Source organism: Procambarus clarkii, chromosome 19 (genome assembly GCF_040958095.1).
Source record: "Procambarus clarkii isolate CNS0578487 chromosome 19, FALCON_Pclarkii_2.0, whole genome shotgun sequence".
NCBI classification, from domain to species: Eukaryota; Metazoa; Arthropoda; class Malacostraca; order Decapoda; family Cambaridae; genus Procambarus; species Procambarus clarkii.
Genome location: NC_091168.1, coordinates 19,773,461 through 19,797,196, shown reverse-complemented (window position 1 = coordinate 19,797,196; position 23,736 = coordinate 19,773,461). Strand labels below are relative to the sequence as shown.

General features: G+C 36.9%; 2 protein-coding genes across 2 annotated transcripts in view; one reads left to right on the top strand and one right to left on the bottom strand.

The window, feature by feature from the left end:
* The first annotated feature begins 363 nt into the window (after positions 1–363).
* Positions 364–9,460, top strand: LOC123757500 (superkiller complex protein 8). The gene is made up of 7 exons (XM_045741180.2): positions 364–518; positions 1,478–1,650; positions 3,752–3,968; positions 4,759–4,932; positions 5,900–6,087; positions 6,386–6,557; positions 9,077–9,460. The coding sequence occupies exons 1-7, from the start codon at positions 516–518 to the stop codon at positions 9,164–9,166; spliced, it is 1,017 nt and encodes a 338-aa protein (XP_045597136.1). The 5' UTR covers positions 364–515; the 3' UTR covers positions 9,167–9,460.
* A 1,450-nt stretch (positions 9,461–10,910) lies between these two features.
* LOC123757499 (uncharacterized) overlaps positions 10,911–23,736 on the bottom strand; it is a 90,272-nt gene continuing 77,446 nt past the window's right edge. Inside the window, exons 2-4 of the mRNA XM_045741178.2 lie at positions 21,952–23,219; positions 20,838–20,968; positions 10,911–20,426 (exon numbers count right to left, since the gene is read on the bottom strand). Of these exons, the coding sequence (XP_045597134.1) occupies positions 19,305–20,426; positions 20,838–20,968; positions 21,952–23,218 (2,520 nt within the window). The 5' untranslated portion in view covers position 23,219 and the 3' untranslated portion in view covers positions 10,911–19,304. The remainder of the gene's footprint in view (positions 20,427–20,837; positions 20,969–21,951; positions 23,220–23,736) is intronic.

Below are 23,736 nucleotides of genomic sequence, written 5' to 3'. Positions count from 1 at the left end.
TAAATAAATATAATAAAAACTGAAATTATCGATAACATGTGTATGTATATATGTATACGTATATATATATGTACATGTATGTATGAGGGTGTGTACATGTGTATACAACATTGATAATTTTGTAACTAGCGTCAAACATTGTTATTTGCTTAGCTAAACGAACTAGAGGGTTCAGTTCCTGAACCGATTACGTGCCTCTGTAATTCTTTACACCACCGCCCACGGAATGGGTATAGGGTGCATAATAAAGAAAGAAATTGAATCGATAACAGGGCAATCACAGATATAGTACTGTACAGTATGCCCCTAAATCTTGTTCACATAGTTTACAATCGAAACGTTCACCACTGATCCAGTTTAGTTTAGACAAACATATAAATTGTCACACTAGCTCTCCACTGATCCATTTACCTATTTACATATTCCCAGATACCTATTTACTGGTGTGAGAGTGAATGAGCCGCCATCTGTGGGCGGTGCCGGGAAGCTGGTGAGGTAAACACTGGTGGAGGACCATGGTAGGCTGCCTCCTCTTCTCTCTCTCTTCTCTTCTCTTATTTATTACCTCTTGTGTTAATATACGTGTACACTACGGCATGATTGTGTCGAGTTGTTGCTTTCTCTCTCTCTAGTTACATTGTGTGTGTGTGTTGGTGGGGTTTAAGGTGTGGTCGCTTATTGCCTGCTTGGGGGAATATGTAGGGTGACATGTGTTGCTGGGAAACTATAAAAATAGACAAATATTGTTGGTAGGAAATTAGTGACGCGAGGTGTATAGTGAATTATCGAGACGTTCACCATGAAATGCAATTTACGAGGCCTCGAGAGGACACGAGAAATTAACATTTTCCGTAACAAATCACTTTTTCAGCTGACGATTTTCATAGACCACATTTTAAAGTATAAGTTTATTAAGTTGGATACAAGTTACTATGTACCAAAGGTGCTTTGCAAATTGATTTTGAGACCTAAAACAACCTAACCCTATGCAGACGAGGAGTCACAAGAACGTGGCTGAGATATGTAGACCAAACCACTAGAAAGTGAAGGGACGACGACATTTTGGTCCGTCCTGGACCATTCTCAAGTCAATTTTTTTATTTTCAATTCTCAAGTTGATTGTTGACTGCCATTCTCAAGTCGATTGAAAAATCCGTCCGTCTTGAACCATTCTTAAGTCGGATTTTTTTATTTTCAATTCTCAAGTTGATTGTTGATTGCCATTCTCAAGTCAATTGTAAAATCGACTCTTTAAATCACTAGAGTAAAGAGTGAAAAGAAAACCCCCAGAGTACCTCCTTGAGGACAGGTTGCTTAAACTTACATGTCCACTAGTGTCTTTGCTACACCTTGCTGAATTTAAACAAAAATCTTTGTTTTCTGATTGACATTCTTACATTTTTCTTCCCATATCCTTATGTATGTATGTATGTATTTCTTTTCTGAAAACTAAAAAAAAGAATACTTTACTTTTCAGTTTTCATTGCTGACTAAACGTGAAAATGCTCATTCAGAAGGCATTTGGTCATGTGCTTGGGGCCATTTTGTCCCAGAAGAAAAAAAGAAAGACAATGAAGATAATGAGAAAGAGAATGGCGAAGAAAATAAAGAAAACCAAGTGAGAAGAAATGAAGAGAATTTGCCCGACTCGTGAGTAGTGTTGCAGATGCTTTGGTTTGGATGTATGTTAAATACCTTGAGAATGTCAGACACATGGAGACTACGAGTTGAGTTTTATTTTAGAACAGTTCTTTTAAGGTATGAGTTACTTCATGGGTTTATATCAGCTTAAATCAATGTAAATTAATTTGCATTTGTTGGACAGTTTGCATAGTCAGAAAATTTTAATTGTTTCTTTATATAGTTAGGATTGCAGAAGAGGAGTTTCATTGAATACATCATGTACAGTAGTTTGTGAATTTGTGGAACAAATTACCAAGTAAACTACCATAACAGACGTGTGATCACTGAACTGTTACAAGCATGTGGGTGGATATAAATAAGGAGCAACCTGCGTTGTAACTACTATATCAATATTTATCAGTCAATTTTCATTATCGCATTATGTCAACAGGCATCTGTTCATTACACATCCTGCAACAGTCTCTCCACAAGGCTACCATATTGCCAGGGAACACACACAATAGTGTAATATTCAGCTTATACACACAAATGCACACACAGTATATATATACAGTATTCATATATTTTGGTAGCAGTCTTTCTTTTAGACATATATTATTGAATGTGACAAAAGGATGAAATCAATGATTCTAGATTGAATCTTCTCAATTTTTCTTATGTTTTTCACTTGAGAAGGACGTTGAAGAATTTACTCGCCAAGGTTCATTTTCCAGTTTTATTTGGCCTGATGCTAAACATTCGTTTCGTTAACCCTTGTTAACATTATCAAAGGCAGAGTTCGAATGGCAACAAGTTCTTATGCTGCAGGATATATATATAACCAGAGATGAGGAGAAGGTTCAGCAACATAGCAAGCTTCTCACTGGTCTACAAAATCCTAGTCACTGTACCATTCTTGTCGCTGGAGATCAACTTCTCTCACAAATTACTGGCTTAATGTTAATTATTTCATAATACACATATACTGTACTGTACTACTCATGATATCAGCTCTCAAATTCCACCATAGGTCTGTCCAGCTACAACAAGTGTGGAGTTATAGTATCTGGGACTTGTCACCCTAGTGATGCAACCCGTCCTCTTAAAAATGTCGCTTTTCGCTCGTATGCGCGCTATGGCCAAATTTGAACGTAATTTGAAATGAAATCGACTCACAAAAGTGATGTACTGTCCCGTTTTCTGTTTGAGTTGTCCGGCTTACTCGGAAAGGTTAGGAGAGGAAACATTCAATTAACGTTTTTCATAACGTTTTGAAACTTTATGAGAATTTCCTGCCCACCTAACCTACCAGAGGACCCTTAACTTACTGTTGTTGAAAAAAAAATCCCAAATTTATTTTCATTTTTTTCATTTTCAAATTACGTCCACTTTCGGCCATACTGGTAAACGGCCAAAAGCGATGTTATTTTTAAGAGGACAGGTTGAGTGATGTGTCCATGGCTCAACTGTCAAACCACTCGATGCAGCTCACATATCATAGCTGCTTCCCCAACATGCTTGGGCAAATACGCCATCTCATGTACTACAGTTGTAACATGCCCTTTTGCTCTCCATAACAACTCATTGTGCCTTAGCTTCAAGACTTCTGCTATCAATTTGTGGTCGCCGCCAGGTCATTGACGTATTGCCAGCTTCACATAATTGGCAGACCCACTGAGAGGATTTCCAACATATGCTGGCATTCCAGTATGCCTTCTCTGTCTGTTCCATACCTGCTTCCACACTCAGCCTATTCATACACCCATTTATAAATGCTTCCACAGGCTCCACACTTTTTGAGCATAACTAATTTTACTAATGTTCATTTGGGTCACACCACATATGGGTTAATAGGATTTGCATAGTTTTCTGTATACAGTGTGTTTGTGTTTATATTACTGTATTTGGTTACACTTCGGAGCTAACTTTACATACATTAGTTAAATATTATATTCTTATTTGTACATTATACTGTACTTGTGAATGTATAATATGTATGTAATGTATATAAAAATGCTTGTAAACAAGAGTACAGTACAGTATTTCATTTGAAAGCACCTATTTAAATTAAGTGTTAAATGATTATTCTTCCTTATGTCTGAATTAACAATTGAGGAGCATATTTTAGGGAACAGAGGTATATTGTCACTGGAGGCCTGGATGACTTGGTTCGAGTGTGGTGCTGGTCAGGTGATGGGGTGGAAGGAGAGTTGACACCAATGCACACACTTGAAGGTCACTCACTCGGAGTTATATCAGTTGATGTTAACGCTGCTGGGACTACGGCTGCATCATCGTCTTTAGACTCGACTATTCGATTGTGGAATCTCCATTCTGGTGAGCAGGTAAGAATAAAGGTCATGTAGCAGCTCCTGTAGTAATCTCTTGGCTCATCCAAAAAATTATTTCACTTAGATGTATTTCTTTAACAAGGATGCATATTTGAAATATTACACATACTGTATATGAAATATTACACGTATTGTACATGAAATACTGTATTACACTTATTTGATATATTATGCAAGCTTGAAATATTACACATACAGTAAAGTACTTGAAATATTTCTCTTGCTTGAAATACAGTATTTCATTCGACTTGCATTCTCATATATTTGTTGCATGGTTCATAAATTTGATCACCACAAATTTTATGAAATTAATAGTAATGTATAACTTTTGTTCCAAGGGTGATTATACTTATTGTTTGTGTAATTTATTATATATGATGTCTAGGTACCATGTATGGCTGGGTATTACATTTCATAGACAATGTGTTCTGTTATGTAATAGACTAAACAAAAATTATTGAATATTTGTCCAATGAAGAAACAGAAGCAGTATTTTAATGGAATAGATGAAAAGAGCAAGTCTTTTTTCTTACTATAAATTTTATAAAAAAGCAAAAGAAAAATATAGTACTGTACTATATTATTTTTTTGTTCTTCCCTTGGGAATAAAACCTTTGAGATACTGTAATAATATGCATAATAATAGTGTGATACTGTATATTGAAGATGGTAGTTACTTGTTAAATGATCCATAGATATCTTGGATGGTCTCCAAGAAGAATGGAAGATGGCGAGGAAGTTTTTCCATCCTCGTTTATTTCTACTGATTACGTTTTCCTTCCAGTTGCAGACCATTGACTGTGGCCCAGTTGAAGCCTGGTCTGTTGTATTTTCTCCCGAGGGTAATCTCATAGCCTCAGGAAATCATGCTGGTAAGATCAATGTTTATGCAGTTGATGGCGGGCGTCACGTAACAACATTAGACACAAGAGGACGTTTTACTTACTCAATTGCTTATGTGAGTTCTAGTGTACTAATATATTATTTAAAATTTTTAGCACAACTATGGAATTGCTGTTAGAATATTGAAAAGTATTGTATATGTAATAAAGGAAATTTGCAAAACACTGGGAGAAGCAAGCATCTTGTGTATGTAATACTTTTCAGATTGGGATATTAGTCACAAATTTATTCACAACAGGGGAGATTTGAGGCATTTTATTTCATTTACTGTTTAATAGTATTCTCATTCATATTTAGGTATTTTCCAATAGGATACTTTTGTACTTTACACTAATTTTTTATTATAATTTTTTTAGAAAATACAGTATAGTTATTTACTGTACTTACAGAATACTGTACAGTATAAATCTATGCAATACAGTACTGTATTTGGAGAATGTAATTTTGAGTACAGTATTCACTTCACTTCACTTACAGTGTTTAAATGTAATGTGTTCTATGAGCATAGGTAGCTTGGAATATGGTCAAAATAATGAGGAGAAACAGTTTTCTATACAACCCAATCAGTATCCTCCCAGAGCTTTAGAACTGAACTGCCAGTGAAACTAGTCAATGCCAGGTATTGCTGAGATACATTGGTTATTGGAGCTTCTATGAAGTGTTGAACACTCATTTGAAGCAAACTGCTCTAAATGCAATAAATGACAGCTATTGGCCACCCAAACTTCCTTGATGCTCGGTGCTCTTTTTTATTATTTTGTTTAATAATTACTTTATAGTGTAGATAGGTGTGGATATTTTTCTTACTTAACCTTTCAAATTGTATTGATTTTATTGGCAAAAGGGTTAATCTGTCTTTGATGTTAAGGTATGAATTGCATTTAGGATTTCAAGTAATATTCATTGTGTTGTGTTTCACAACAGCTGGTTATATGTGGATTAAGAATTAGAACTAAGTAGAATGTCTTTTATTTGTATTTAAATATGAAATGGGGCATTATGTTTATTGATTTTCCCTTTAGAGTCGTGATGGAAAGTATGTTGCTAGTGGAGCAATAGATGGTTTCATCAATGTATTTGACGTTGAGAGTGGGAAGCTGGTACATACTTTAGAAGGACATGCCATGACAATTCGTTCCATCACATTTTCACCAGACTCGCAACTTCTCCTCACAGCTGCTGATGATGGACACATGAAAATGTATGATATGTAAGTACAGTACAAGAAAATTATTATTTTTTGGAATATTGTTTTGCATCTGTGCACTTTATTGCATATTACTTGTAAGGATATGCCTCATTTTATTGACTTTGAACTTAAAATACGTAATGCTCTCCCTCTAAATATAATGGCATAGCATTAGCAGTTAATTATAATAAATGTAATGACTTTATGCAAGTTTAATATTGTATATTTAATTTTATTTATATATCATTTCATTTAGTTTGTATAGTACTTATATATATACCTGTATACGTATATGTTCATTACATGTAATTGTCTCCAGCAAGAGCAGCAACTTGGCGTGTACACTCTCTGGCCACGGCTCCTGGGTGCTGAGTGTGGACTTCGCTCGTGACCAACAGCACTTTGTGTCGTCATCTTCTGACCACACCGTCAAGGTCTGGGACTTTGCCCAACGTAATTGTGTCCACACCTTCAAGGATCATCATGATCAGGTTTGTGCATATTTATTGTTTCAATGACAACAGGATAAGCAGTAACATTGGCCACATGGTTAAGGAAGAGTTTTAAGTTTAAATTTCTATCATGAACATGAGAATTGAGGAAGCTGCAGAAGGCCTATTGGTCCATGCAAGGCAGCTCCTATTTAAATCTACCAAAACTCTTTCATATACACCTACATCCAACCTATGTGTGATAAAATCAACTAATCCCACATCTACTATGTTATCTGGTAATTTGCTCCATGGAGCAACCACCTTATTTCCAAACCAGTGTTGTACTGTATGTACCCAAATGTTTCCTGTATCTAAACTTATCCAGTTTATATCCAGTGTTTCAAGTTTACATTGTGTTGGTATATTTAACATCTTATTAACATCTCCTTTGTTATACCCTTTTATTCTAGTGGTCTAGGTATTATCTTCTGAATTTAGTCTCGTGGCCAAAATACGTTAGAGATCGCTAGATATAAGGCTCAGGAAATAGTAAACGTCAGCTACTGAATTTCCCCAACTCTATTCTGTGGCACAGGAAATGGGAGGCCCAATGAAACACTGAATAATTTATTTCCCCAGTATAATCTAAGGCATATAATCTAATCTAGAGGTCTAAGGCATGTGTTTGGGAGTACCCAGTGTGCAGGTCCGAGCCCTCCTCGTGGCTCCTACTAATTTTCTCGTTGATTTATCACGTTAATGGGATTTCTTTGTGCATAGGATAGCTCCCCCTAATATCATGAGCTTCTACCTTTCTAATCAATCTTTTGGGAGGCACAGTATCAAAAACTTTGCTGTAGTGAAGGTGCACATCACAATTCATTTTCACATGCCTCAAAAATGTTGGAACAGAATAAAAAAAATTCTCAAACGAGAGGTGCTTTGTAAAACCATGCTGTGAAGCCTTTATTAATTTATATTTTTCACGATGTATGAATAGCTTTGTAATTATCGATTTAAGCTATTATCCTCCAATAGACATTTAGGTGAAATGTCATTATTTCCTTTCTTAAAGATTCGCACAATATTTGCATTTCTCCATGATTCCAATACTCTGCTTGATTGTAATGATCAATTAAATGTAGAAGTCAAAGGCCCATTTAGCTCATCTTTACATTCCTTTAGGACCCTGGCAAAGACTTCATCTGCTCCTGGGGACTTGTTTGGCTTTAACTTTTCTCTCAGCTTAATGACTAACTTAACAACCTTTCTTGTTAACCACCTATATAAATTTATTCATATGTAGGTAAAATATAAAGTTCTTTTCTAGTAAATAGAGAGACAAATTCCACAAATAAAATTATGTTTAACTGTGATAAATCCCAGATACTTAGATATGGTAAATTGAAGAATGTAAACAAAATACAGGGTACAAGACATAGTCTTACCTACTCATAGAAACAAAACAAGATGTAAAGGATCTGAGAATAATGATGGCAGACAACCTAACATTTAATGAGCATAACAAAGCAAATATAGTATCACCAGGAAAATGATAGGATGGATTAAGAGAACCTTCAAATCTAGGGATGCCACTACAATGCTACTTTTCAAATCATTTGTGCTGTCCCGCCTTGAGTACCGGTCAGTACTCGCCTTCCCTTTCAAAGCAGGAGTGTGTTCTGAAATTAAGGAATTAGTCTAGAAAGGAGATGAGAGGGAGTACTACAAAATATATATACTGTTCATGAAAGATAATGGAAGGCCAGATCCTAAATTTGCACAGTAGAATAACATACTGGAACAAATGATAGTGTGAAATGCAGAACCAGAGAACACTATGAATATCAGATGTCCATAGCTGTTCACTATTCTCCCAACAAACATAAGAAATAGTGCCGGAACAAAAGTGATAGTGTTGAAGAGACAATTACAGACATTCTAGCAAGGTGTGTGTGTGTTCTGAGGAAGAGTGCAGGTGTGTGTGTGTGTTCTGGGGGAAGAGTGCAGGTGTGTGTGTGTGTTCTGGGGAAGATTGCAGGTGTGTATTCTGGGGAAGAGTGCAGGTGTGTGTGTTCTGGGGAAGAGTGTAGTTGTGTGTGTGTGTTCTGGGGAAGTGCAGGTGTGTGTTCTGGGAGGTAGTGTCGGGTACTTTGGTGAAATATAATATGTTACCACAGGCCTAAATTTCCATAAACAAAGATTAAGACAATGAGTAAAACAACTTACGAGTTAAATTTTGCATTTATAAAGAATGTCTTAGTCAAACTACTACCAATTTTATACATATTCACATTAGCAGCCCATAATATTCTTTATTACTTGGTATTTGATGACAAATTTTGTAATTGCTTCCGTTGTTATACTGTACTGTATATTTGTTTTATCTGTCATGTGAATGCTCAAATAAAACGACTGCAGATTTAATAAACATATGTTGCAATTCTATATCTTATTGACTTTTAATTATGTAGGCTAGCCATCATGTGTCACTTTTTTTGTGGGTGATATCGCATGGACTGATGCAACTCTTTGGAAATTAATTTAATCTGTTGTATTTTGTGTATCTGTTCCAGGTTTGGTGTGCTAAATATAGTCAAGACAGCAGTAAAATTGTTAGTGTATCAGAAGACAAGAGTGTTATTGTGTACAACTCTCCGGTCTAGAAATCCAAGAGACAAGTTGGGCCAGTTTATTCAGTAATCAAAATTAATTTCAGCTTATTTTATTAATACTTGAATAGTCATTGTGATAATATGTACAATGCTACCTTATAATGAGCAGTAATTGTATGTTGCCATTTTGTTAAGAACGAGTTATCTTAACCTGCACTATCAACTGTAACATAATAATAAAGGAACTACTAATTTGATTACAGTATACAGTTTTGTTTTTACCAGAACTGTAAAATTAAATGTGCTGTTTATTTCTACAAATTTCTTATTAAATGATTGCTTTGCTGAATCTCTCTCTCTCAACCTTGTGTTTTTAGTTAACACTGTGTGCACGTACATTCATTTTTGTTATCAAAACCCAACAGAATTCTCTAGTTACAGTATTTCTTGTATCTTCTACAAACTTGAAGGGACGGTCAACAGATGGCAAGACAGCAGTATAACCTCATTTACCTGTCTACTGGTTACTAATCCCGACGATTGCTACATAAAGGTACAGTAAATGAACAAATATTTTGTTGTTGTTTTCAGTGCATATTTATATTTGCACATAAAATTGTGTAAATATTATTTGTATGTTTAAATATATAGAAACAAATATGATTTGCTATAAGAATTACTGTACCTAAATTTACCTAAGGGCTACCACGTCTCTAGTGCCTCGATGGAGACAGGAAGCCAGCAGCTTATCAAAGGTTCACTCGCCCTTCCCTCCTTTTTCGTAAATTGATCCAGTTGGGTTTTGGACTGCAGCAATGTCTGGCAATTACAGCTTTGGCAGGTAGACGGTTCAATGGATTTATAACCCTATGGGTGAAAAAGTACTGTGTTGCCTATTTTCTGTCCTGCATTCTTTCATGTTGGACTTGAAGTCATTGCTCCTAATGTGTGTTACATTTGATTTGAAGAAGTGTCTGGATCAATATCCTCCAAATTGTTCAGCATTTAAAAGTTTCGATATCAGGCCTGTCATGTCTCGTTTGTAGTTTTAGCCCTGTGGCTATCAGTCGTTCCTGGTAGAGAGTTGACTTAGTTTTGGGATGATTTTTGCCCAGTGTTTGAACTTTCTCCAAAGCACATTTGTTCTGAAGATGAGGTCTCCATGCTTGGATACAGTAGTCTAAATGGGGCCATACCAGAGATGGTACACTTGAATAACTTTCTTTTTCCAGCAGGTCCCACTTGTGTTATTTTCAATAACTGATGGATTCAAACTCCAAGGTTCTTTTCTTCATCAATGTGTTGCAAGATGATGTTGATTTGATGTGGATCATTCTTAAGCCCCACATGCAAGGTCTTGCATTTTCAACATTAAAATGCAAGCCCTAATATCATTTTCACTTCCTACTTTACCACAGATCCCTTGAAGACCAGTGACACCACCTGCCTTATGCAGTAAATATTCATTAAGCTACTGTATATTAGTGATACCATAGTTTATTCTTTCTATACATTGAGGCAGGGGAAGTGGTGCTGCCTTATCTTGAGGAGGTCATCTTATGCGGCAAATATGGGCCTAAACCTGAATTACACCTCAAAATGTTTTTGGTCAACTTACGTGCCAGCATATACAGTATTCAAAATAGATTCTATTTTGTGCTTCAGTGGTTTGGGCAAGTTGGAAAGAAAAATACATTAATATCCTGTGTATATAGGATCTTCAGTAGTATCTTTGTTCTGGTGTAAGAGATGCATAAGGTTGTGCTGTTCATGCATAGTTCAGAATTCAAAGTCATTTCTATTAATAACAGGCTTTATTGTTAAAAAACTATACACACTATTTACAGATTTATATTTCATATATATATATTTATATATACATATATGGCACAGCGAGTGACTAATATAAAGCTAAAAACATGACTTTAGAGATGAATCGTTTTGGGACAAACATCGTGGCTATCTTCCAAAAGCCATATGAAAGCTTGAGGTAATATATATTATCTGAAGGTTACTTGCATTGACCACATTATAAGGTAAATGTGATGCCTCTACAGTTCTAGAGATATATATATATATATATATATATATATATATATATATATATGTCGTACCTAGTAGCCAGAACTCACTTTTCCGCCTACTATTCAAGGCCCGATTTGCCTAATAAGCCAAGTTTTCCTGAATTAATATATTTACTATAATTTTTTTCTTATGAAATGATAAAGCAACCCTTTTCTCTATGTATGAGGTCAATTTTTTTTTATTGGAGTTAAAATTAACGTAGATATATGACCGAACCTAACCAACCCTACCTAACCTAACCTAACCTATATTTATAGGTAAGGTTAGGTTAGGTAGCCCAAAAAAGCTAGGTTAGGTTAGGTTAGGTAGGTTAGGTAGACGAAAAAACATTAATTCATGAAAACTTGGCTTATTAGGCAAATCGGGCCTTGAATAGTAGGCTGAGAAGTGCGTTCTGGCTATTAGGTACGACATATATATATATATATATATATATATATATATATATATATATATATATATATATATATATATATATATACATACACACATATATATATATATATACACACTGTATACAGAAAAGAATATCGTCTTATCTTTCTCATAGTAGAGAACTACATGGCTTACGGCACCATGCTCATATTTAAAGTGCTCTTGTTATAGCTGAATATATAGCTTTTATGGTGGATGAGAATGGTGAAAGCAGTGAATCTACAAATGCATGATATAACATATACAGGTTTCTATTTACATAACTTCATATTTCAAGATAAAAATAAAGCAATCTATTACCACTAGTACGGTGCTTATATAACATATGAAAATGCAAATATAAGGAACAATATTTTACTATTAAATAATTAAGGAGTACAAAACTATGTATGTTAAAGCTTCATGAAAACTTAGCATTAAAATAAAGCACAAAGAGCTGTGGTAACTAGTGCGCCAAGAGCTCTTAAACCCTTACACTCCTAACAATGCTGAGAAGCATTTTTCAATTGTTAGATATGTTTGGCTAACAATATTTATGAATTCTTGAAACCCACAAGAATGACTCAACAGTTATAACCACCCCTCGTGGTTATAACGCGAGGGGCCTCGTAGCCTGGTGGATAGCACGCAGGACTCGTAATTCTGTGGCGCGGGTTTGATTCCCGCACGAGGCAGAAACAAATGGGCAAAGTTTCTTTCACCCTGAATGCCCCTGTTACCTAGCAGTAAAATAGGTACCTGGGTGTTAGTCAGCTGTCACGGGCTGCTTCCTGGGGGCGGAGGCCTGGTCGAGGACCGGGCTGCGGGGACACTAAAGCCCCGAAATCATCTCAAGATAACCCCTAAACAAGTGTATACAGGAAAAAGACACTACAGTACAGTACTTAGTATTAAGTCGGCAATCTAAGGATTATAATGTACTTGGAATCTTTAGGATTACAAAGAAGTATTGTACAACCCATTTTTGTATTTCTTAGCTTCTCTTAAACAATTTACCGCTAAAAAATTGTAAAATTTTTCATCTTGCCACAAAGATCACTTTTTTTTATCTTCTTATAAAAAACACAAGTTGGGTACATGTGAGTTTCATTTTCTTCTCCAAAATAAAGCTATTGAGTAAATAGATATGAAATTATTTGTGTTCTGGGGAGAACATATAATGACTACATCTGTGACTACATCTTGAGATGATTTCGGGGCTTTTAGTAGCCCCGCGGCCCGGTTCTCGACCAGGCCTACATAGTCACAGATGGTGACTATGTAGCACCATCTGTGGCATAACACTCAAATGGTCCTAAATATAGCAAGCCAATATGAACAAGGCTCTCGAGCTTAACTTTATATTCTGCCAATTATGTGCAACTGCAGACAATATAAAATAAATTGTGCAAAATAAATATATATTATATATATACTATTTCAAGTGTACATCTTTTCTTAGCAAATCTTTTGTTAATTATATATGTATCAAATAATTTCATATAATTAATTTATAACTACTGTATCTGCTTCCCATTAATATCATTGGCCAAAGTTATATTTGAGTTGAAAAAATAACCAATCTTCATTTTAAGAATGAAGATAAAATGAATTTATTTCATTTGAATTCATTTCATATAAAAATAGGACAAGAATTCTTTAGGAAAAGTGCAAATACTGCGTTGTAATCCTATTAAATTCCATTACTGTAAATTTAAAATGTAATTCCTAAATGAATTTGTTATGGTTTACCATTGTCGGGGCCTATTAAGCTTATCGAGGTCCCCCTAGGTTAATGACTGACATTTTCCAGGATACAACCCACAACAGTTCGCCTAGCTCCCAGGTACATATTTACTGATAGGCAGACAGAGGTAAGATATCAATTTAAAAAACATGCCCAACGTTCCTTCTAACCTGCAGGAACTGTCGGTAGTAATCTGTGCTGACCACTGTGCTAATTTAAACCAGGTGTTTGTGTGTACAATAATGCTCAAAGTTACAGTTGCAAAATCATTGAAAGACATCTTAATATTGGTTTGACAGCAATAAATTAGAACAGTTTTGAATTGCCATTCACAAATTACAGGATGTCTAATGGTTTTCAAAACAAACAAGTACTATATCTTCATTTAACAAAGGATGTAAAACTGTTTTTGTCAAGTTATGAACTAAGCAGTTATAAAACATGAGATCATATCAAAGTACACATGTGTCTTCTTTGAAACAGTACTAGACAAAAGAGAAGAAGGTACGACAAAGTACTTCATTACACACACAGAAATCACACTAAAGTGATGTATTAATGAGAAAATCTGTCGGAGCCGTGATGAGGATTCGAACCTATTAGCCAAGTATTCCCAGGCATACGCCCCAGGCAATTAGGCCACAACATGGTCAAAAGGACTACAACCTGGGGTTGTACCGAGCCCACGAAGATTCCCGAGGCTTCCACTGAAGCCGAACCAGGGTTTCACACAATCCCATTCACTCTGGCTCTCTGTTGTTTGGGGGAATTGTGCGAAACCCTGGGTCAGGTTCAGTAGAAGCCTCAGGATTACGTGTGGGCTGAGAAGAACTCCAGGTTGCAATCCTTTTGACCATGTTGTGACCTAGTTGCTTGTTTGGGGCATGTGCCTGGGACTCAGCGCATACGTATGAATCCTCATCACAGCTCCTACGGATTTTCTCAAAGTACTTCTTGTTAAGGAAGAATCTTGTATTAAAATACAGTGAAAACCTGCCTGAATGGAACCCAGTTCAATGAAAGGACTCTAAATTGGCCATAAAGCCTGAAATACCAATTTCAATAGAAAGAATTTAAAGGTTCCAGTCAAGTTAATTTACACACTAATCACTTGATGGCATATGGTGCCAAATTTGTTAAAATTACTGAAACAATTAATTTCCAAATAATTTGGTATTAAAATGAACAAAGATGTTTTATTGTATGCAGTGATAAAAACCATAATATAAAACCCCCTCTCTTATATGTTTGTGGATTTTATGTGAAGATTTACACCAGGTCTTTTGCACTCTCCTGACTGCTTTGTCAAGGTCTGAGTACTGTATGTGGTAAGCACGAGACTTACATCTCAACAACTAATCAGTGATTAGTTGTCGAGATGCAAGTCTCGTCCTAACCACATACTCAGAACTTGACAAAGCACTCGGGAGAGTGCGAAAGACTATGTAAATCTTTACATACAGATTGTTGTTTACATACAAATCTTTACATACAGTCTGTTGATGTAACAAGATAATCATTGTAAACACACTGCAATGTGTTTGCAATGATTAGTATACTACTTATCTTTAGAGTTGTGCCAGGTCTAAACTTACCTGGGTTAGCTGTCCTGAGAACACTTTCCATATGTAAAGTTACTGTAAACAAATTGATATTATAATTTAAGTTATCCTTAAATCAATGTGATTATAGAAGTTAGCCTTTACAATGCTTCATGTCCTTGTGTTACTGAAGCTACCTGCAGGTACACAAAGCTCCTAAACTCTGAAGACTTGAAAAGGCCAACCTTAATGTGCTTGTATTTACTAATTGTTGTTCAGCAATAAGTGAAATCTTCACTACAGTACTTTCTAGGAAACAATATCATTATACATCAATATCACACTTTCATTTTATGCTGTTTCTACTGTATTGGAAAAATAAACTAAACAAAATTTTGTTTCCATTACAGTAGTACAATAAAATTTACAGGATTACTGCATTAAATTTTATCTAAATTGTAACTTTAAACTAACATTTGTGAATAGAGAAGAAATTATTTTACAGACACAGTATACAATTGTTAAAAGTGTACATTTCTTAATGTAAATTGCCATTACATACTTGGTTACCAATACCAATGTAATTAATAATCGACTTTCCCCATAAATAACAGTGCTATATAAGCTGAACCGAAGTTCAAAAGACTCCTGTACTTTAACCTTTGGGGCTAAATTACTAGTATTAGGGCTTAATTAAAGCTTTGCAAACCATAAGAGACACACTTGCTGAAACATACAGAGGTTACAGGTGTGTTGCACCCAAACTGCTCACTCCTGGCACACTGCCATCAACTGGTTACTCAAACTATATCATGTCTCAATCTTGGAATAATACACAAGTTTGACAGTGTACAAGGTTCATCATTAGTAAAGCAAAATGGATGCTAATGATACAGAATTTACTTTATATTTCTAGGACTAAGAGTAATTCTCAAAAGAATATGGCAAGCCTGGAAGACTTAGCACCATCTGTGGTGCAGAATGCTTAGTAAGTCCTAATTATAATTCAAGATGTTAATACAAGAGCAAATATTTATAGGACTAGTCAAACTTTAAAATTACTTAATGACTACTTGATGTGTAAGATTTCTGTAACCAATTACTATAACTGTACTACAGTATACAAATTTATTTGATTTGAAATTGGAATGAAATCAATTGTAGAGTTATTAAAATTTACAGTTAAGCTTCAATTAATACTTAAGGTGTTTGTAATTTTGTTCTTAATGATAAAACAAAAATGATATTTGTATCAAGAATACTTCCACACAAAAATACAATTTTCCATGTTTTGTGCTGTATTGCCACATTACTCTGAGGTTTTTGCTCAAACTTAATCAAATAACACAACCTGCATGCAAGAAATTAAATGAAAGTGATGACATTTTGGTCCGTCATGGACTCCAAGAAGTCCCAAGAATAAACTGAAATGTCGGCATTCATTTTATATTTTAGGGTTGGATTATTGGGCTATTTGTTTCTGCCACATTATTGCTACATTCTCTAATAATTCTCCCAATATCATTGAAATAGCAAATGGGAGACATCTCTGGGTCAGTTACATGTTTTACACACTAAATTCATGGGTACTTAATGGAATAGAGCTTCATTTTGCCTCAGGCCGGGCTCGGGGAGTAGAAGAACTTCAGAGATCTTCATATACAGTATGCTTGCTCTCCAAACTGCATTTATTGTTTAGTCACTTGACTCCTGGTGATTTTTCTCTATTGTAAGGATGATTGGAATTTTGCTTTCATGTAGTCGTTACACACCACTTGTGCCCCCTTGATAAAATCATTGCTGAATGTGACTCCTTTGACACTAACCATCTTATGTCTTTCTGCTCTTCTATTAACATCCTAAATGGATGCCTAGGAACTATTGAATATTCTGTACCAGCAGTGTTATACTGTATAGCTATAGTGGCTTAGCACTTCTTTATAATTACATGACATCTCAATATTGATAAATGTTATTACTGCTATTTCCTTGAATCAATTTAACATTACCACTCGCAGTACCAGTAGGCTTTAAATGTAGCAGTGCTACATTTTCCCTATGATGCTACTGGACCATTATATGAAAATATTCTGGTATATTAGAAAAAGAGATACTATATAGTTCGGTAATACATGTACCATATATAAAATCTGATGACAATACCATACAGTACTGATGAAATATATTCATTAAAGAAGCAGGTAGAATGGAAGAGTTTGAATGTTTTTTGCAAAAATTATAATGGATGGGAAACATCTTGAGTGCATTATGGCATGCTTGGTCCCACCATGCCATTGTATATTGGGTAGTGTCTCATGGTCTTTGGTAGGTTTGGGGCCTTCCCCCTCACTATCTCGATGACTTGGTCATCCATCTACTGCTATACTCCTCTATGTGATTTGTGATTTGTAGAACAAGGGTGTGCCCACTAACCCCTATCCTTACTGAAGGTGCCCTGTTTTTCTTTTCCAGTTGCAAGTGGTTTCCAATGAACCTTGCTCCACTCTAGACTGTATTCCAATTGGTACATTCCTTGTCCCACATTCCAGGTTTGCTAGTCGCTTTCAAGTGGCTCTTGATTTGTTTCAATGGAACTTCTGAGATGCCTATTGTCACATTTACCTCCACTTGAAGTCCAGGGATTGACTAAGGTTCAGACTGGGGCACCTCTCATACCACTTTTTGCCTCTGCTGTTGTGTCTGTACCTGACACTTAAAATCTTCATAAAACAAATTTCAGTAGTCCTACACCTTTATCTGCTGGGAATCAAAGTTCCAGAATACCTTGATGACTGGCAGGTTTGGGCCCCTCCTAGTTGGTCTGCTTGCCTGCTGGTCAGAGGATTGGGTTCTTTCAAAGTTGGCTTACTGACTTCCAGGTTAAATGGTGGATATTTCATGATGTCTTCTCGGGTTTTAACTTGTTGGGATGCCAAAATGGCCTTCTAAACTGCCACAATTATCTCTATTGTGGCTGTGCCTTCATTGCCAACTGGTGCTTGCTAGATCTCTACTTTCACATCAGGACCTTGAGCATCTGTTTAGCCTTGGGCAGGCTAAACTTCACCTGCATAGTTTACCCTCTGGCCATGTCTGGGTGAAGGCACTGTACTGTATTTTCCTGTGTGAGTCCTCTTATTGTGTGGTTAGGACTGTGGTGCATGTCATTTTCATCTGGCTCTTTGGGGTCGAGTTCCATGACGCACACTCCTCCAAAACATGGATGCACTGGACCTCGGGCAGGGGTTTATCTCCAGGTGTCACCATGCCATTTAGGGATTAAACCAGGAGGCCTGGTCAACGACTGGGCCGCGGGGTCGCTAAGCCCCGAAATCACCTCAAGGTAAGAGATGGAAGGCTCCTTGCCTGTAATTGGTGCATAATGCAGTACTGGAGCTTATGGCAGTCTGAATGGCATGTTTCTTGTCTCATGCAAGGCTTAGCTCTCCACCTTCATTTGAACTGAGCCCGATTTGGTCCATTGCTTTAATTAGGGAGTTCGGTTCATTCCCTCTCTTTGTAAGGTTGAACTCTTATGCAGGTTTCCTGAACTGCCAGGTACCAAGTTGTTCCTAGGTGAAAAAGAGGCATATGCCAAGAAATTTGCCCGTGTCTCATCCTTTCTGGGAGCTGAACTTGGTTCCAGTTCTAATATGCAGTTTTCAAAACCTGTTTATACAATTGTCTAAAACAACATCTAGTGTCTATTTCTTTCATATTTCCCTTCAGAAAGTATCACTTCATAAAAATATACTGCATGACCACAACCATTGCATTTTTAAGAAAATAGTGTTACCGTGCCTTCGACTTCCAACTCTGGTAGCAATGGTTAAACTGAAGATGTCTTGCCCTCATATTTCTTTCAAAATTATTATATTTTTGCATAAATATCAGGATTAAAAATATTATTGATTGTAGATGGTGCATGTACATGTTTATCTTTCAAATTTTGTTTTGATAGTGCATATGCAAACCTCTTTATGGTGTCAGGAACACATTTTGTTTAGACTGTCCCGAGCAGCTTCAGTCTTCAATCTCGTAAAATATATGGCACTAGTTTCATCACTAGTCATAAAAAACAATTTCTCAGTTATAAACAAATTAGTATATTGGGCATAATATTCACAACAGGTTTCTCTTGCATAAAATAAATCAGACCTTAAGAAATATACTTATTATTAATATAAAAATGATATATGAACACCAAATCTGCTCTTGACAGGTGTATGGCACTATGGTTGCTGCCCCATTAAGACCAGGATAATGTATTTATAACTTGGTCACTTGCATGCAACCGAGTACTCTGCAGTACTTGCCTGACTATTTGTGGACTAGAAATGAATAGTGTAGGTTGGGGCATGCCTACCTTAGAGTGTTGAAGAAATGTGTGTTATTGGAAACACTAAACTGGTGTGGTGGTTTCTGGTGTGTCATCTGATAAGGGATCCATACTGAGTGATGGGGTTGGAACTTCTCCTGTATAAAGGAAGTATTTTCCAGATTTTTGTGTTCTTGGGTCCCAACGCCAGGGAACCCCACCACCTCGCCACACTCTTCTCCCTATTACATAGAGAGTAACAACTAGGGCAAGCCCTGGCAATGTAAACAAGAGTGTTAGCAAAGGTCCCGTTCCTATACCTTGATCTCTATATGGTGTGAAGGTAATTATCGGCGTGCAGATGGAGAAGTCATGATGAAGTACCATGGAAATATTTTCTGCAGCTTTCAAATGATGCTCTAAATGGGTAAAGTCATGTGTTGTTCCAGGAACATCAGGATTAGCACAAGCCACATAATGTCCCTCAGCCAATGCTAGAAACTCGTGCCTTGCTTCCGAACAATTGAGCTGTCTTGTTGCAGCAATTGTATGCCCTGCAACAATAGCAAGTGTATAAGTGCATGGTGCATCATCTCCATCCACACGTGTGTGCACTACCAGTGCTCCACCAACTCCTCCAGCAGTAAGACTTGTCACATGGGGCAAGTGAGTAGCTGCATTGTGTTTAGGTAAACTGTAAGGGGCAGCAGTCAGTAAGAGTGGTTCAGAGCAACCTGGCAGGAAAGCTTCTTGGTCGCCTGTACCGCGTTCCAGCAACACAAGACAATATCGATACGTAGCACCTGGGATCAGTGCTTTCCCAGGCACTGTTACTATCACTTGATGAGGATCATGTACTCCATCTGATGTACAGTTAGCAGTTACGTTCCATGCCAGCACTTGATGTGTATTCGGTGTTCCCTGTACCACCTCGTATACAAACACGGTTTCACATGAATAAGGTATTGCTCTGTCATCTACTCTCCATACAAGTTCAACTCCTAAATATGCTTCCTTATCTAATGCTTCACCATTATTTTTTGTTGAATCATCTTTATGTACCCAGTGTGCTACCTGTAAGCTGATCTCTGCATCCGAAAGTTTAATTTCTGGGGTAACTTCAGCTGTTGCATCATCGTGGTAGTAATCATGATCGTAGTATGAAGTCTCTTCAGCGCACACCAGCTGGAACTTTCTCAGTTCAACCTGTGAAAATAATTGTTTTTTGAGTTTTTTTTTGGAGAACTTAGTGCATCTTAAATTTAATGTCTCATAACAGACTTTGTATTTTTAAAATGTGACTTTATTGCAGACTAGTACTTTTATTTTAAAGAAATACACTCCGATGTTCTCTTATACTGCATATGAACAATATTAAACCAGCTAACATAAATGGGATTAATCATTATATACAGGAATAGGCTCATAGCCTAATGACAATTCATATTAGAAACAAGCACACATGATATTTAAACATTGCATGTAACTGAGCAACATCTGCCTGCCTAAGCATGCTCAAGTTAAATATTACTACCAACTTATTTTTAATCAACATTGATGAGTTAACATCCCCTGCTAGGGGTACATCAACAGAAGATAAGTAGTTTCCAAGCTTACAAGAGGTGCATTTTCGAGTGGTGGGGGTGTGGCGCAGACAGAGCTGACCTTCTCCTCGTGTGTCAAGGATGGATGGTGGGTCAGCCACTGGACCAGCCACTCCAGTGAACAGTCACAGTGAAGAGGATTATCTGAAAATATTTTTAATGATAGAAACTTTCCAATATACTGCACATTATATTCCTTAATTCTTAAATATGAGAGATAAGGGCAAGGTGAGTGTACATGTATAAATGTATGTGTAAGAGGCCACATGCATTCTTATGTGTGTGTAACTTTAGAAAGCATCTTTAAATGACATATTTATTCTTATTAGCGACAAAATCAGTCTACCTAAGAGCATGTCATGTCTATATTTTCACTACAACATTAACATTGTGATAAGCATATTAGGCTTATGACTCCTGATATAATTTATGCCTTAACTAGTGCCATTCTCCATCACATTTTTTGATCTGCAGTTCTTATTGGCTTAATGAAATCCGAGAACCTTAGTACTTATTAATAAATAACTGCTTTCTTAATCAAGTCATTAAAAACATATCCCGTGGTCTTAAAATGAAGATACCATAATCTAATTCATTCTCCCAATGAATGTAATGTATTTGAAGGGCATTATCTTTCATTTCACATTCACTCCAAAAAATCTACCACATACGGGCTATTCATGCCCATGCCACCTTATGGGTTGCTTAATATCCACCAATCAATCAAATCTTTTGTTTTTAAACATTTACGTCAGACGAAAATCTAAATTTCTTTAGGAAATACAAGCATTTAAAAATATATTCAAGTATTGCATTACAATTCCTGCAACAGTTTGATGCAAGGGAGCCTGTCTTGTAAGTCACTAAATGTGAGTGTGTACCATCAACTTCCAGGCTGGCAACAATGTTGTTGCCAGCCTGGAAGTTGATGGTACACACTCACATCTAGTGACTTACAAGACAGGCTCCCTTGCATCAAACTGTTGCAGGAATTGTAATGCAATACTTGAATATATTTTTAAATGCTTGTATTTCCCACTTAATAATACTCTAAGCATCTACTGTTATTGTATGGGATATATTTAATTAGCTCTTATTTGATATATAAGTGTTACTGAAGTGCCAACCTGTGAGGATAAGATGCTGCAGTGCGGGTGTAGAGTTGAATACGTGAGGCTGTATGAGGGAAATATCATTGGCTGCCAGGTCCAGGGACTTGAGAGCTGGCAGCTGGTGCAACAAGTCAGCAGTCACTGCCCGGAGAGCATTATCGGCCATGGCCAGATATGTCAGCTGGGGCAAGTGAGCCAGCGACCAGCCCGACACAGCTACTACTCGATTGTGCGACAGTTTGAGGTGTTGTAATTTACTGAGGTTTACAAAAGCATGGTCCTCAATGACATCAATACTATTGTGTGATAGATCCAGTTCTTGAATGTTGGGGCACGCAGCTAGTGAACCTCTAGATAACATTGTCAATGCATTGTCTGACAAATCCAGAGAGGTAAGACCCTTTGCTCCTTTGATTAGTGAGGATGTCACTGCACCCTTCAGCAAGTTGGACTTCAAGGACAGGCGCTGAAGAGCATGTAGGCCACGTAGTGATTTTTCGTTCATCTGTGCTGCATCCAGTTGATTATGTGCCAAGTTCAGGGATACTAGATGAGGAAGGTGGACGAAAACCTCTGGGTGGAGAAGACGAAGGCCATTACCAGCAAGATCCAAGTTTTGGAGCTGTAGAAGGGTTGGGAATGCCCGAGGTGGGAGTTCGTGTATTTGGTTGTCACTTAAATCAAGACGCTGCAGCTCTGACAAGTGTCTTAGAGCATCAGCGGGAACTGATATCAGTTTATTGTTTGGAAGACCAAGAGCTGCCAAAGTTTTCTCTAAGCCAGAAAATGCATTAGAGGGTAAAGTCTGTAGGCCCGCTGTTGTAATCACTAGGCCCAACAACTCCATGTTGGTAAAGACATGCCCAGGAAGCTCTCCAAGTCCATGTATTGCTAGATCGAGCAGGGACACATTGCCCTTGGAACCGAGATTCTGTATGAGCAAGGTAAGATCCTGTGGGTGCCGTGCTTGGCCCCTGCATCGAACCGTGTGGGGAACATCACAGGTGCACGATATCTCTGCTATGCCACTGATGTAGGGACACATCCATTCTCCTGTTTCCCGATGTTCCAGCCTTGTCATGTTGGTCAGAAAGACAGGAGACATTGTAAGAGAGATGCGCGCTGCTGCCGCTGGATGCCCAGTAGTGGGAACGGAGGACGGAGGCATGGCAGTAGATGGAGTGTTATGGAAGGACGCCGGAGGCATGGCTGCAATACTGGGATTCCAGGTGGTGACAGCGACGACGGCCAACAGCTGCATTAACCCCGCCATGGAAGCCATCCTGTGGACAAATTCAAAATTAGCATTTACAAAGTTGATTTTACTAGATTGTTTACCTAACAATCTGTGAACTTTAGGGATACATGATTCATAAACCATACTTATAACAAATGGGAATAATAATTTAATTTGTCGCTGTTCATCATGAAACATCTCAACACAAATCGGTCACTAACAAGAGTTTATTAAGCTCCGTCTTCGCTATAGTGGGGCATGAGAATGTGAAAACAAATAAATTTAGATATGACACAACATAACTTTACATATTCCCTAAGATCAATACATTTGTCTATTTGGGATATTGTATGTATTGGGATAACAGAATGAAGATGTTTTATACACGGACTTCGCAAAAACATTTGATAATTGTAACCACGGAGTGATAGCCCACAAAATGAGGTCAGTAGGAATAATAAGTAAAGTAGAACGATGGATATTCAAATTTCTGTCAAACAGAACGCAAAGAGTAACAGTTAATCAAATCAAATCGAGTTCAAGAACAATGAAAAGCTCTGTAC